This window comes from Micromys minutus (genome assembly GCF_963924665.1).
Source record: "Micromys minutus genome assembly, chromosome: 28".
Classification (NCBI taxonomy): domain Eukaryota; kingdom Metazoa; phylum Chordata; class Mammalia; order Rodentia; family Muridae; genus Micromys; species Micromys minutus.
The window spans coordinates 18,592,911-18,607,585 of NC_137963.1; the positions used below are offsets into that span (position 1 = coordinate 18,592,911).

Sequence of the window (14,675 nt, forward strand, 5' to 3'; positions counted from 1 at the left end):
GCAGAAGTCAAGCCTTTCTTCAGCCTAGGTCCATCTGACTGGCTTGGTGGCCAGAGCTGTCCTATGCTTCACCGTGTGGGCAGAGGGATGGACTGTGGGACGCACTGACATACTACAGTTTCCACCATGAGATGCTTCCTGTACTTTGCTTTCTAATTGTTGTTGTTATTGTTGCTTGTTGTTGCTGTTGCTTGCTTGTTCGATGTGTGATTTTTATTTTGTGGGGAGGTTATAAGAGCAAAGGTCTGGTAAGAGGGGGTGGCGAGATGAACAAGATTGGGTTGCTAGATGTGGAACTCACAAAGAATCAATAAAATGGTTTTAAAATAATTAGAAACATTCCCCTTGTAATATCAAAATACTGAATATGACAGAACACCCTACTGGAATCCAAAATTATGATACTAAAGAAAAAGCTAAAGAAATATCTCAGCAAGCAAACCATAAAGAGATGTAGGAAATATAGAAAAAACATGAGTTCCAGAAAATGAGCTATGATATTTGTTGAATTTTAAAATAAAAATAACAGAAAAAAAAGAAAAGAGGATTAATGGGGGAAATTTTATAAAAAAAGAAACCCCTTTGATATCTAGATACAAAAGAGGCTAAAGCAGAACAGGAATGTGAAAATAAACATATTCTGGTGGATTTATTTTTTTAAAAAATGTGAACTCTGAAATAATAGAAAATGCTAGAATTCTAAAGTAGGTAAATCTGAGATTTACTTAAAGAAATAAAAAAAATTTATCTATAATCTAAGTGCGTTGTTAGAAGTCAACTAAGGCTTAAGTCAACTTAAGGTCTGCCTGTTACTGACCCTTGAATTTAGAGATTGGCAAAAAGTTCAGATAAGTAACACTGGAGTTTTGCAAGGTGGGGACTTATGAGTGACTCCATTGCCTGGCAGCCCTCTGGGATGGTGGCAGACAAAGACAATGGGAAGAAACTGAGGATGCAATCGGACTGTCAGATGAGAACCAGAGCATCTAGAAGCACATGCTTGCTACAATTGGAGAGTTGGAGGATCAGAACAACATAAACCTACACGAGAGAAGAGAGTTTGCACAGGAATATAAGAAGAATGGCTTAAAAGTGACATCAAGGGACAGGAGACTTGCTCCCGGCCACAGCTAAACCTGTGTAATGTTAGGTTCGGGAAACCTAACAACCCTCCATTTAAGTAGGAAGCCATTCAGAAGAAAACAACTTGAAATAAAGCAAATAAAAGTATCTACAAAGAGATGGAAGATTTAAAGGAATGTTTGTAACGGAGCTATGCTTTTCTGAATGCACAGCAAGAGCTGGACAGGTGGCTCAGCAGTTAAGAGCACCGCCTGCCTCTCCAGAGGACCAGTGTTTGATTCCCAGCAGCGATATCAGGCGGCACACAATAACCTGAACCTCCAGCTCCAGGGGATATGATGCGCCCTCTTCTGGTCTCTGTGGATACTTGAACACACACACACACAGTACACTTCCACACATAAATGAGCAAAATAAAAACGAATCTTTAAAGAAATCCTCAGTGATTTTGGAAGGAATTTCCAAAATATAACCAAGAGCTGCACAAAGGTCAAGAAGAAGTGGGGGAAGCACAACTAGGGCTTGCCCTAAGGGGGCGGTGGCGGCGGGAAGGAAGGACGCAGGACAGGTTGGCCCTGGAGGCTGTATTCTGTGCTTGAGCCTGTGCCGCTGCTGAACGTCAGGTTGTCACAGCACTCTGTTAGTGGCTGTTCCAGGCTGAGTGGAGACCACGTCCCTCCCTACTCACTCATCTTCACTTGCAGGGCGCCACAGCTCTCCACGGCTCCCCCCACTCCGTTGTTGACTATGCAGCAGTAGATGCCATCGTCGCTGTCCTCCACGCTCAGGATGGTGAGCAGCTGACCATTCTCCCGGATGCTGTAGCGGGTGTCAAACAGCCTGCAGGTCCCAGAGAAAGTAGAGGGTCAGTGTATTCTCTGTGATTTACACACACATACACAAACACCTACTCATATGCATATATACAAACATATACATGCATACATATACACACATGCAAATACTCACACACATATATATACATGAATATGCACACACAAGTGCAAACATACATATATACACACATACACACAAACATACCTCATACACACATACAGATACACACATGAAGACACACATATAAATATACACACATATATACATACATATATACACAAATACATACTCATATACACACACACAACCACACATATACACACACATACATACAAATACACACATGCAAACACACACATGCATAAACAAACATACATACAGACACATACATACCTTTGGCCAATGGATTAAATAGTCAGTGAGGAAGCAGAAAATGTGTGCTTTGAAAATTTGAGTCGCCTTGCTCAGTATAGTGAAATTAATATTATATTTATATTAATTTATATTCTGATCATTCTGGGCTCCATAATCAAAACACCACTAAGTGGTGCAAAACTCTTCTATGAGGTGATGGCCACTGCTAAGCTCGAGTGTAACACTTACACAGGAAAGTGTGTGCTTGTGTCTGGATGCATGCCATTCTGAACTTAGAGTACAGAAGGCTGTCTGACCAGCAAGCCACACTGATACGCCTGCCTCTGCCTCCCTATGGGTAGGATCACGAGCACCCACTGCCACTTTCAACGTTCCTTGTGTGTGTGTATTCTGGGGATTTCACTCAGGTCTGATGCTTGCAAAGAAAGACCATTACCAACTAAAGAGTGCCTCTAGCCCACGGAAGTCATGAATTTTTTATTTAATAATTTATTTAATAATCACAGCTATTACTGCATTGTAACAAATCTGAGTACAAAGCAATGAGTTCATAGTTTATAATTAACTAAATAAAAATTTTACAGAATCTTATCTTCATTTTGTTGAAGCCATTAATGACTGAATAAACACCTTAAATAGAAATGCTGCAATTAGCTAAAAACATTCAATGGAAAAAGGACAGCCTCTTCAACAAATGGTGCTGGTTCAACTGGCAGTCAGCATGCAGAAGAATGCAAACCGATTCATACTTATCTCCTTGTACAAAGCTCAAGTGCAAGTGGATCAAAGATCTTCACATAAAACCAGGTACACTGACACTAATAGAACAAAAAGTGGGGAAGAGCTTAGAACACATGGGCACAGGGGAAATTTTTCTAAGATCAATAATCGACAAGTGGGACCTCATGAAATTGCGAAGCTTGTAAGGCCAAGGACACTGTCAAAAGAACAAATCAACAACCAACAGATTGGGAAAAGATCCCACATCTGATAGAGGGCTAGTATCCAATATATACAAAGAACTCAAGAAGTTAGACTCTAGAGACTCAAAGAAGCCTATTAAAAATGGGGTACAGAGCTACACAGAGACTTCTCAACTAAGGAATATTGAATGGCTGAGAAGCACCTAAAGAAATGCTCAACATCCCTAGTCATCAGGGAAATGCAAATCAAAAAAAAAAAAAAAACAGATTCCACCTCACACTAGTTAGAATGGCTAAGATCAAAAACTCAGGTGACAGCAGATGCTGTCGAGAATGCAGAGAAAGAGGAACACTCCTCCACTGTTGGTGGGATTGTAAACTGGTACAACCACTCAGAAAATCAGTCTGGCATTTCCTCAGAAAATTGGGCATAGTATTACCTGAAGACCCAGCTATACCACTCCTGGACATATACCCAAAAGTTTCTCTAACATCTAACAAGGACACATGCTCAACAATGTTTATAGCAGCCTTATTTATAATAGCCAGAAGCTGGAAAGAACTCAAATGCCCCTCAACAGAGGAATGGATACAGAAATTGTGGTAAATTTACACAGTGGAGTATTACTCAGCTATTAAAAACAATGAGTTCATGAAATTCCTAGGCTAATGGATGGAACTTGAAGCTATCATTATGAGTGATGTAACCCAATCACAAAAGAGCACTCATGGTATGCACTCACTTATAAGTGGACTCTAGCCCCCCCCCCAAAAAAAAATCAGAATACTCATGAAACCATCCATAGAACTTACAAAGTTCAAAAAGAAGAAAGACCAGAATGTGGATGTCTCCGTCCTTCTTAGAAGGGAGAGCAAAACAGGGGAGGAAATAGAAGGTCAAATAGAGGAGCAGGGATTGAAGAAAAGATCTACAGAGACTACCTCACCTGGTAAACCACCCCATATGCAGCCACCAAACCCAAGCACTATTGCTGATGCCAAGAAGTGTTTACTGGCAGGAACCATATATGGACGTCTCCTCAGAGGCTCTCCCAGAGTCATAGAGATACAGATGAGGATGCTTGCAGCTAAACATCAGACTGAACATGAGGACCCCAATGAAAGAGCTAGAGAAAGGACTGAAAGAGCTGAAAGGTTTGCACCCTCATGAGAAGAACAGCACCATCAACAGCCAAGGCAGTGGGGTGGAGAGAGTGATTGGGAGAGGGAGCACCTTCATGGAAGCAAGATGAGGGGGAGGAGGGTGGAGGGTATAACATTTGAAATGTAAATACAGAGAATATCCAATAAAATTGAAAAAAAAGAAAAAAAGAAATGCTCCAATTACCTTTGTGTTTGTAAGTAGTAGCTTTTCTTTGTGCTTTACAAACATGTTGATTGTATAAAAATAAAAGGTTTCAATATACCATTTTTATACCCGTATGTAATAAGCTTTGATTATACTTCTCTCTTATTACTCTTTCTGCCCCCATGTTGAGAAACATGATAATAAAAATTCAAACACTTTGATAACTTGAGAGTGTCAGCTAAAACATACATGTTAAAGATAGCTACCAGAGTCCTAGAAAGAGCTAAGAGATATAGTAGGGACATGCTGAATCACCCAAGATAATGCCTAAATTATCTGTCACATTAACTGACAGTTGATGTGAAGAGACTTTTGATGTAAATATGCATGTTAAGGCCTCTACTTGTAGAGGTTAAGACGTTACCTGGAAAAATAAAATGACAGAAAGGTAGTCCTTACCAACCGATAGCAGAGCACTCAGCTAAATGATGCCTCGTACTTATTTGGAACTCAGATCTTATGAACAATGGACTCATAACTAGCTGGGAAAATTCCAGAGTCCATGTTGAAGCTACATCTGGTGGTCTTTGGGAGTTTATAGTAAAACTCAAGAAGGATACCTTAGCGTCCTGGGCATGGCGAGCTGGCTCTGTGCTTAAGTGAGCTGGTTGGTTTTACAGAGGGCCTGGTGTTGCGTTTTGTTCCTAAACACATAACCATCTATGACTCCGAATCCAGGGGATTCAGCACTCTCTTCTAGACTCTTAGAACATCATGAAAGCATAAAGTGCACATGCATACACACATACATAGATGCATATATGCATGCAGGCAAAGCACTCACACACACAAAAGAAAACTAAAAGTCTTTCAGAGGCTGTTCATAAAAGAAGAGAAAGTACTACCAAGTAAAAACGGAAATTCAGACTCAATCTATCCAAACTGCAAGTGATATTGAGGATTTTTGCAGTCTTTTGATTGTCTGTGAGCTATTCTATCAGAGCTTCTGAGGACAGCTTGCCTGGCAGAGACCCTGAAGATTGTAGCGCATAGTGATTCTCCACCACATTCCAAAGTGTCACAGCAGAGAACACATTCCAGTCAGAGGCAGCAAAACTATGGGTGTCCTGTCTCCCCTCCAAGTTCACGGGTCCCAGTCTATTGACACCAGTTTAAGTACTTGTTGTAGGTGAAATGTTCACACATCCCCCAGAATATATGACAAGCCTAGTGTCAGATATGATAGGATGTGACACGTGACCTTTGGAAGGTGATTAGGTCATGAAACTGAAACTCTTGTGAGTGAGACTAATGTCCCTATAGGATGTCCCCAAGAGAGCACCTTCATGCCATTCCCTCGTGTGACGAGATGAGGGAAAATGGCCATCTGTGACCCAAAAAAGGTAAGCCTCATCCTCTGACAATAAGCTGCTGATTCTTTGAATTTGGGACTCCTCAGCCTCAGTGGGCTGGGAAGCAATTTCCTGTCGTTTATAAACCACCTAGTCTTAGCAATTCTATCACCATGGCCCATGTACACTAAGAGCGTTCAGCCTCAGTGCAAACTACATTGCCTGCCAGAGAGCCTCCGGCTCACTTTATTTTAGATTTTTTTTTTTAAGGCGTATTTTTGGCGAGACAACTATTGTAACTATTGTAAGGGAAGAAAAGCAGAACCTTTATCTACCGGATGGAAATTTTATTTGTCTGAGAATCTGTCTCATTTTGAAAGAAAAAGAATTCAGACTCCTAGACAGTTTGGGGACGTAGAGGCTGGGATAGCTGCTCCCTCTGTTCCTGTGTTCTGGGTCCTGTGCCTGAAGTTTAGAATACCATGGTGTTTCCTAATCTCAGAGAGGCTTCAGGATTCCCATCTGGCTTTTCCCACGTTAGATAAAATCAGTGTTTTTCCCTGAACTTCAGAACTTCCATTTACAAAATGAATATATTTTCACTTTGTGTGTTCTAGAAGGTGACCTTTAGTGCCGCCGACAGTACAGGTACATTTCCGTGGACAGGAAAGTATTAGGCATAGCAGGATGAGACGGGGTACTTACTTGATGAGAATTTTATTTCTGGTCCAAGAAATCTCGGGCTGAGGGTAGGATTCCACAGCACACATGAAAGTTGCTACTTCTTCAACTAAGGCGTCTACAGTTTCAAGAGGCGTGGTGATGACAGGGGCTAAACAGAGCAGAAATAATGGAGAACTTCTAAGCACGCTATTCATCATTTGTTATCTATCAGCCAGAAGCTAAAACATTCCAGGGCCCACTGGGCTGGGGGACATGTCTGTAATATCAGGGTTCCAGAGAAGGCAGGAGGTTGTGGCTGACCTGACAAGCAGAATCAGCAACAAACAAACAAACAAAAAACACAGTGGAGGCACCTCATGTCAACCACTGACCTCTACACATGTGTGTATGCAGATGTGCAAATATGCACCAAGCCACACAGAAACACACAAGCAAAAATTTAAAAAGGAATTAAAATGTCAATTCAAACTATACTCACTGGGGTGGCTATAAAGAAAAAGAATGAATGTCGGTGAGGATGTTGATGGATTAGAACCCTATGCACTGTGGGTAAGAATTAAAATGGCAGTCTCTGGAGGAATGAGAAGGGAGGTTCCTCAGAAAGACTCAGGAAGAGGATTACTATCAACACTCCCACTTCCAAGAATGTATTTGAGAGAGCTGGAAGCAAAGACTCAAATGTTTTTGTATATGTCTATTCGTAGCAGCACTATTCCTAACAGCTACAGGATGGAAGCCACCTCAGTGCCCACCAACAGATGGAAAAACAAAATGAATACACACATAAAATAACTTGGCAATGAAAATAAGGGAGGTATTAGATTCCATGACATAGAGAAAACATGGAAAGAAAAAACAAAGTATAAACACAGACAATCATGTTAATAGGATTCTGTGCAGGAAGCGTCTATAATTCTGTGCATAAAGCAAAAAAATGTATCAATGGGTATATAGGACTGGGTGGGAAGAGAGATAGATGTCTTACCCTATGGAGTTGGATTACAGGTGTTTGTGAACCACCCAGCGTGGGTCCTGGAAACTAAACCTAAGCCCCTAGAACAGCAGGAGGTGCTCTATAGTGCTGAGCTGTATTTCTATCTGTACAAAAGAGTTAAGTAGTTAGTGGTACTTTATAATTGATTACGAATGAGTGATCACACACATAGAGGGGTACAGCTGTACTGATCGAATAATGTAAGGTAAGGCCATGGGTGGTTTTGCCTTCTTGCTATCGTCTGCTGGAGTTGCTCTGCAACACCAAGAATGAATTGCTCTTTTTTATTTGTCCAGGAGTTTTGTAATTCTTAATTAGCTGTTATTGGTAAGCTCTGTGGCATAAATAATAGCTAAGTTATGGTGATGCCTTATACTAATCCTGCTTTTTAAAAACCAATCATGTCTAAGCTGGAGAGATACTTAAGTGTAGTCCCCTAGGACCTAAATGAATCAGCTTTTTGGGGACCATGGAATTACAGCATGTCGGTAATTCCAGTCTTAGAAAGGCAGAGACAGGAGAAGCCCAAGGCACACCAGCCAGCCAGGGAGTTAGTAGTGAGGTGCTGATTCCACATGTCTCAAAAAATACGGTGAAGGGCAAGTGAAAGAAACACATGGACAGCCCCTGGTAGCGGGTTGTTTTTTTTTTTTTTTTTTTTTTTTTTTTTTTTTTTTTTTTTTTTTTTTTTTTTTTTTGTCTAGTCTAAGCTCCGCCCCACAGTTACCTGGCAATAGCCAGGTATACCTGACTCACTATAAAAGGGGCTGCTTGGCCCCTCTTTGCTTTCTTGCCTTCTTTCTCCCCCAACAACTGCCCAGTTCCCTATTCCCCTACCCCCTCTCTCCCATGTCTGGCCTCTACTCCTCTCCTCTGTTTCTCTGCCTTTCTCTGTTTCTACTACCCCCTCAACTCACTTCCCCATGCCCCGAATAAACTCTATTCTATAGAGTACCAACCATAATGTGGCTGCTCCCTCAGGGGAAAGGGATGCCTCAGCATGGGCCCTTGGAGGCACCCCGTTCCCCCTCACACCTGACTGCACCTCCACCAAACATATTCTTTCTTTCTTTCTTTCTTTCTTTCTTTCTTTCTTTTTATGAAGCACAAAATCCCCACACACACCCCACTACCCCCTCCACACACAAATCTATCACTTGTTTTTTAACTACACTGTATGTGTTCTGGGGTCACTTGGGTGGTAAAGATGGTCCACAACAGCTGTGGTATGCTGTGCTGTGTCATGCTGTTTTTTTGACTCTGTTTCCAGGATTTGTTGGTCATTTGAAACTGGATGTGGCTTAGAATCTTTTGAGAGCAGAAGGAGACGAATCAGATGAGGTTTTTGTGTGTTTTGGTTTTGATTTTGACTTTTGTCATAAAGGTGGATGTTAAATATATTTCAGGGCAGGGTCTGGTAAGCAGGGCAAGATGTGATTATTGCAAATAGTGCTCTGAAGGCTACCAAAACTGAAAAGTGCTCAGACTCTACTCGACGGTGAACACGGCAGGCGGAAGAGAAACACGGGGAAAAACTATGGCAAGTCTACAAACAGTCTTGGAAGCAGAAATCGCCTTTTCTGCTTCATCTGACTACTTCATCTTTCTAAAATAAATCTTAACTATCACTAGCTATTTATGGTTTAAAAATAAGCTTCATTCATCTTTTATTCCACACAGAGACTTCAATGCAGAAGTAACAGAGACACACACCACACACTTCTCTGAGGACAGTTAGGATCAAAGAAGTAAGACAGGCTCAGTAAAATCCCGAAAATCTTAGACACAGGGAGATACGTGAAGTGACCCTAAGAGCAGTGTCTTGGTGATACCTTCTTACAATGCTCAGTGATGTAACTAACAGTCTCTGGTGATGGCTGACTCTGGTTTTAGTAATATCACCACCTAAAATTGTTCAAGAACCTTCTGTGTAGTCCGTCTCACCCTCCATCTTTATTATCTTACTTACGAAACTAGAGGCAAATACAATTAAGTATTTGCAAGTGTCACATGGGCCAATGATGGTTAAATAATTTCTGAGTCCATCACAAACGTGGGAAGTGATGGGGGTGGGTTTCAGGGTAAAGGTTGGCTTAGAGGTCCTGTCTTAGGGATGGAGAGATGAGTCAGTGGGTAAAGTCCTTGGTGTGCAAGCATGGGAACATGAATTCAGATCTCCAATACAAACATGAAGCTGAGCATTGTGGGTAGTCTGTGATCCCTACACCCTCATGGGAAGACCCGGGAAGCTTGTAGGCCAGCTGACCTGCATTTCACAGTAGAAAATGAGAGATCTCCATAGACACACTGTGGCTTGCACATATCTACACTTACACATGAACACACACACACAGAATCAGAGAGAGAGAGACAGAGAGAGAGAGAGAGAGAGACGGAGAGAGAAAGATCTGAACTCTGACATAGACTGTCTAATAGACAGAAAATAGGAGGCTTAAATATTAATGTTAACCAATATATTAATTTCTAGGAGCAGAATATAGGTTTTCAGACCCACTTGACCCATCTTCCAAAGCTATCCAAATTCCCTTGGAGATGGTCACACTTGCCTGGTTGTACTGAAGAGTACAGCTGATTGACAGATCTCTTCCTGTTTACTCACCTCTAGCACCCAGCTTCCATCCCAGCCAGAGCCTGTCTAAACCAGAGCTCTGTCTCTTCTCCTGATCCAAGAACCACATGGACAACAAGCACAACAGGGCTCACACAGCAGGTTTTGGGTCCACAGAAACCTAACTTGAGTTCTAGTCGTTGATGAGTAGGGCATGTCTACCTGCCCTTGTGCTTTATGGGCCTAGAACAGGGCACTCTAGGCACACTGACTTCTGGTTGAACCCTTACTGACAGACGTGCCCAAACTCAAAAAAGCCAGGTGCATTGTGTTTTTAAAAAAATTAATGCCAAGACCTTAAAAATGTGTGTTTTTTCTAAGTATTATTGATACAGCATTGTTATCAGTACAATGCTATCAATACAGTTCTTTCAATCTAAGAAAACACTTTGGTATTGGAAAATTTTCAGATTCACCAAAGAGAGTAACGGGTATCAATCCTCATCTGACATATCCTAATAGCTGGCTCATTTAATTGCCGTGAAATGAAAGTCTTTGTCACGATGTCTCTGTGACTTGTCGGATTTACCTATAAGGACATGTGACCATTTTTAAAGCCGTGTCATTAACTACTCAAAACTGAATGCACTCTGGATTCTCCCCAGAGGGGATGAACTTTCACCGGAGTTCTGCATAGCTCTGAGTCTGCATCCCTTGGAGGTCTTAAGCTGCAGTCCTGTAAGGACCCAGGTAAAGCATGCTACCTATGACCCTCACAGCAACCATGGGTAGTTAATGTGACACTGGCTAATAACACTGCTTCACTCAACAAGGAAGCCGAGGCAGCCTAAGTACTTTCTTTAAAGATATACGGCAAGATGCTGGGGACAGGAAAGGGGAAACTAACAGTAACACCTGCTCAAGCTGTCAGCATTCTTGTTTTACATCCTTCATTGTCTGACCTCTAGCATGAGGTTAGCTCATTTAAGCCCAGATTCCATACCCTCAGGTTCTGCAGGTGCATGGCCCCTGAAAAGCACCCGCTTGAGTTACTCTGAACAGATACTCTCAATATCCCCATGTTCACACAGTGCCTTCTGGACACAGGAAAACAGTTGTTCAGGTCGGAGTCACTCTTAAACTACTAGCTTGATGCTCTACTGGGCCTGAGAGGACAGTCAGCTGACATCTCCTTCACTTCCCCTCATCTTTTCAGACATTATGAAATTTATGTGCTTTCGCACGTAAGCACAATGACGTCAAGCAACCGTGCTTTCCTGCACACGCAATGGGTAACTCTGACCATGCGTTTCAGTATGAAGCACTCACCCAGGACTTGCTGTCCTGGATGGAGTTCGCAACAGCTGTGTCAGCCCGGACTGACTCATGAGTGGTATCTGTGACTCCCATCCCCGTGTACATGTGATTTGAAAGATCAGGCTTCTCCATTTATCTAAAGAGCAATGAGTTAAACGCTGAGCTGGTCATTTAGCCGTTGGTATTACATTGGGTCATTCTGAAGGTCGGGTTTTGTGAGGAAATCCTTGGCATGTGAAAGAAATCCGGCTCTTCCCATGTGAACCTTCCGCTCATACAGAATCTTTATCACCCACCGTCTGTTGACTGCACCCTGATAAATCAGCAAGTGCTCTTAAAATACGTGGCTGTGGAAATTCAATAAAACTTTGGTCACTTTCATACATGATGATTCCAAAAACTCTCCTACTTGACATGAGAAAATTAAATCCATTAAAAAAAAATCTCACTAGTTGAAATTATCTAGAAAGGCAATCACCTTTTGGTCTCAGAATGTCAGACATTTAGGTTAATTTAAAGCTAAAGCAATAACTATTAATCTCCATGTGCAGAGGGAGAGATGGATTCTTCCAAGACTTAATCAGGCCTGTTTTTAGACCATCTATTCTGAACGCATCCACTACACGGAGCACCATACTGTGCACTGTGTGAAGGTCCTTTGCCTTCAATCATCATCCTGGACTTGGACAAGTAAACTCTCTAACAAACTCTCTTCTACTTGTTACTGCTGTGAGTGCGTTCAGCAAACCCATCCTAGTCTCCGACACTAAGAGAACAACACATCCAAATGCTTCTTTTCTATCAAAGCATGCCATGTAGTACAGCATTTAAAATCTTAAGGTTTTCATTTTCCATAATGCTATTTAAGTTCAGAATTCACCTTATGTGTAGAACGGATGTCTGATCACCTAGGGGTAGTGCCCAGGGAGAAGGCAGACAGGAACCCAATGGTAATTTCAAGTTTTACAATAAACAGAATATGCTAAAAGAAGCATTGTTTTGATCTTTTAAATCTGCAGTAAACACATTGTTGTTGTTGTTGTCTTAAAAGAGCAAAACTGAATTGTTGCTCTGGTAGTTTTCTTTAAAAGCGGGGCTATTTGGTAGTGTTACCCTGCGCTGTGATAGTCAGGAGTTTGCAAAACAGAGACGATCCTATGCCTTTGAATGGGGGGCTTGGGGACTAAAACAGAAAAGTAATTTCTCTCCAGAGTCTAAATAGGCGTACACATACTTCAGATAGAGTGGTGTTCTGTGGCGTTCGGAGCTATTGCTTTGTGTGTCCACAGTTGATTTAGAACTTGTAAACAGCAGGGCCGCTCTTGACAAGCCGAGGTTTAATATGTATCCTCTCCCCGTACCACTTACTGCTTAGTACAGATTAAAATTCATAAGATCGATTAGAATCCATAGGTCCAAGCAGCCAGGTACTGCTCTACCGGACATCCTGTTTTCATCAGGAAGTATTAAAATAACCCGAGGCCAACGTTAAGTCCTGTCTATTATTAGCTATCTTAATAGGTCCAGATTCTTTTTTTAATCTAAAGATACCTGAAAGTGTCATTGTGGTGTAAATTTTTTTACAGCATTAGAAGAGACCAACCCCTTTGCCCCAGGAGAATTAAGTAAATAAACAAGAAAATGAAGTGGCAGGCTCAGACTGTTCGGAAAGAATGCTGCCTGTCACGTGAGAGCCATGACCTCTCGGTTCCAGAACTATAAAACATAGAGATGTGAACTATAAAACATAGAGATGTGTTTTCCAGGTACCATCAAGCGCCATTCATTAATTATTCAAGATAATTTTTCAGGACTTTGGCAGCCCAGAGGAAACAGGAAATAATCCATCTGACTAAAATCTAGACCTGCGCATAAGTCTGTTGCAAGACACTTAACACGGTAATCTGACAACATTTAGGCTGCTTCTTCCTGCCCCAATTTGAAGCCTCCTCCTCTTTGCAAATCACATATTTTCCACTCTTCCCGATTCTAACTTTCGTAATTCTCGGCCAGAAACCACAGCTCTGTGGACGTTCTTGCTGCTGTGACAGGTGTTTGTCGCTTTCTTAAGTTGCTTTCCCCCTTAGGTGGTGTTATTTCCGGTACATTCCAAAGGCGCTGGAAAAAAAATACTAGTACAACCGCTTGCCAAGTCCAAGTCATAATCCCAGTAGCAAAGTTGTGGAGAACCTGTTGTCTCCCGGCTTTTATCTGCACTCTTCTCCTGCGTGTCTTTCTCTGGGTCTGATTTCTTCCTACTAAAGTGTTCACCAAGAGTTTGGTAAAAACCAAAACTGAAAGTAGAAACAATTTTTTTTCTCAGAAGCAAGACACTCTGGATTTCTGGAAGTGGGGTGAATTATAGTCTTGGTAAATCCAGATAGAATGGCTTTATCACCCATTTAGACCACCCTAACATTTGACACACACGGAAAAAGAGCCAACCTCGATAACTCACAGTCTACCTGGTAACATCTCTGCACCCACCATGCTGTGTTTAATTGTAGAGCTTAGAAGAAAACGTTAATCTGAGAAGAACCAATCAGTCTGTATAGACGTTCTCTCTCCATACATTCTCTCCCGACATCACACAACTACCAGTCACCATGGAGGTAACATGCACTTTAAGGCAAAACTGTCCGGACCAACCTTTTGGAAGTTTCTCAGTCCCGCTGAAGGCAACCAGGGTGAGCATCTGTAACAGTGGAATGTTGACAAGCTCTCTCATGATTAATCCAGGCTCAGGAAGAAAGGTTGCTTCTGGACAACGTGAGGGGGGTAAAAAAAAAAAAAAAACGCTCCCTGGTTTACATTTTAAAGCGTAGTTTGTTACAATAGAGTTGTTCGCTAATGACTGTTTGGGTCTGCGGCGCCGCGGGCTCTAAGTCTAATCGGGAATCCTCAGACCTGGCTGTCGTGATGGACAGGACCAGCTGGGGAGTTCTCGCTCGGGCCAGTAATGCAAGCGGAGGGCTGGAGGAACAAGGGAAAGAAAATCCCCTCAGAATCCCTTTTAAGACGTGGCAGAAGGACAATACCAGATGCCTTTTATGGCCACCACTGCTTTCCCTGAGCAACGGCGGCGTTCCTAATGCGACGTTGGCCCCCCATCTCTCCCGCACTCAAAGAAGGAATCCGGAGCACACTAATTTTGACTTTCTTCATTGCTCACCTGACCCCCCAGCTGACAGCCAGGCTAGCCCAGCTGCTCCAGATTTTACCCACCACACGT

The 14,675-nt window shown here is 42.1% G+C and overlaps 1 protein-coding gene across 5 annotated transcripts in view; it reads right to left on the bottom strand.

Annotated features, from left to right (window-relative positions):
* MUSK (muscle associated receptor tyrosine kinase) overlaps nt 1-14,233 on the bottom strand; it is a 98,026-nt gene extending 83,793 nt beyond the window's left edge. For all 5 annotated transcript variants that reach the window (XM_080940031.1, XM_080940029.1, XM_080940030.1 and 2 more), the window contains exons 1-3: nt 14,093-14,233; nt 6,585-6,711; nt 1,772-1,923 (exon numbers count right to left, since the gene is read on the bottom strand). In XM_080940031.1, the coding sequence (XP_080796157.1) occupies nt 1,772-1,923; nt 6,585-6,711; nt 14,093-14,171 (358 nt within the window). In that variant the 5' untranslated portion in view covers nt 14,172-14,233. The remainder of the gene's footprint in view (nt 1-1,771; nt 1,924-6,584; nt 6,712-14,092) is intronic.
* Nucleotides 14,234-14,675: the final 442 nt, after the last annotated feature.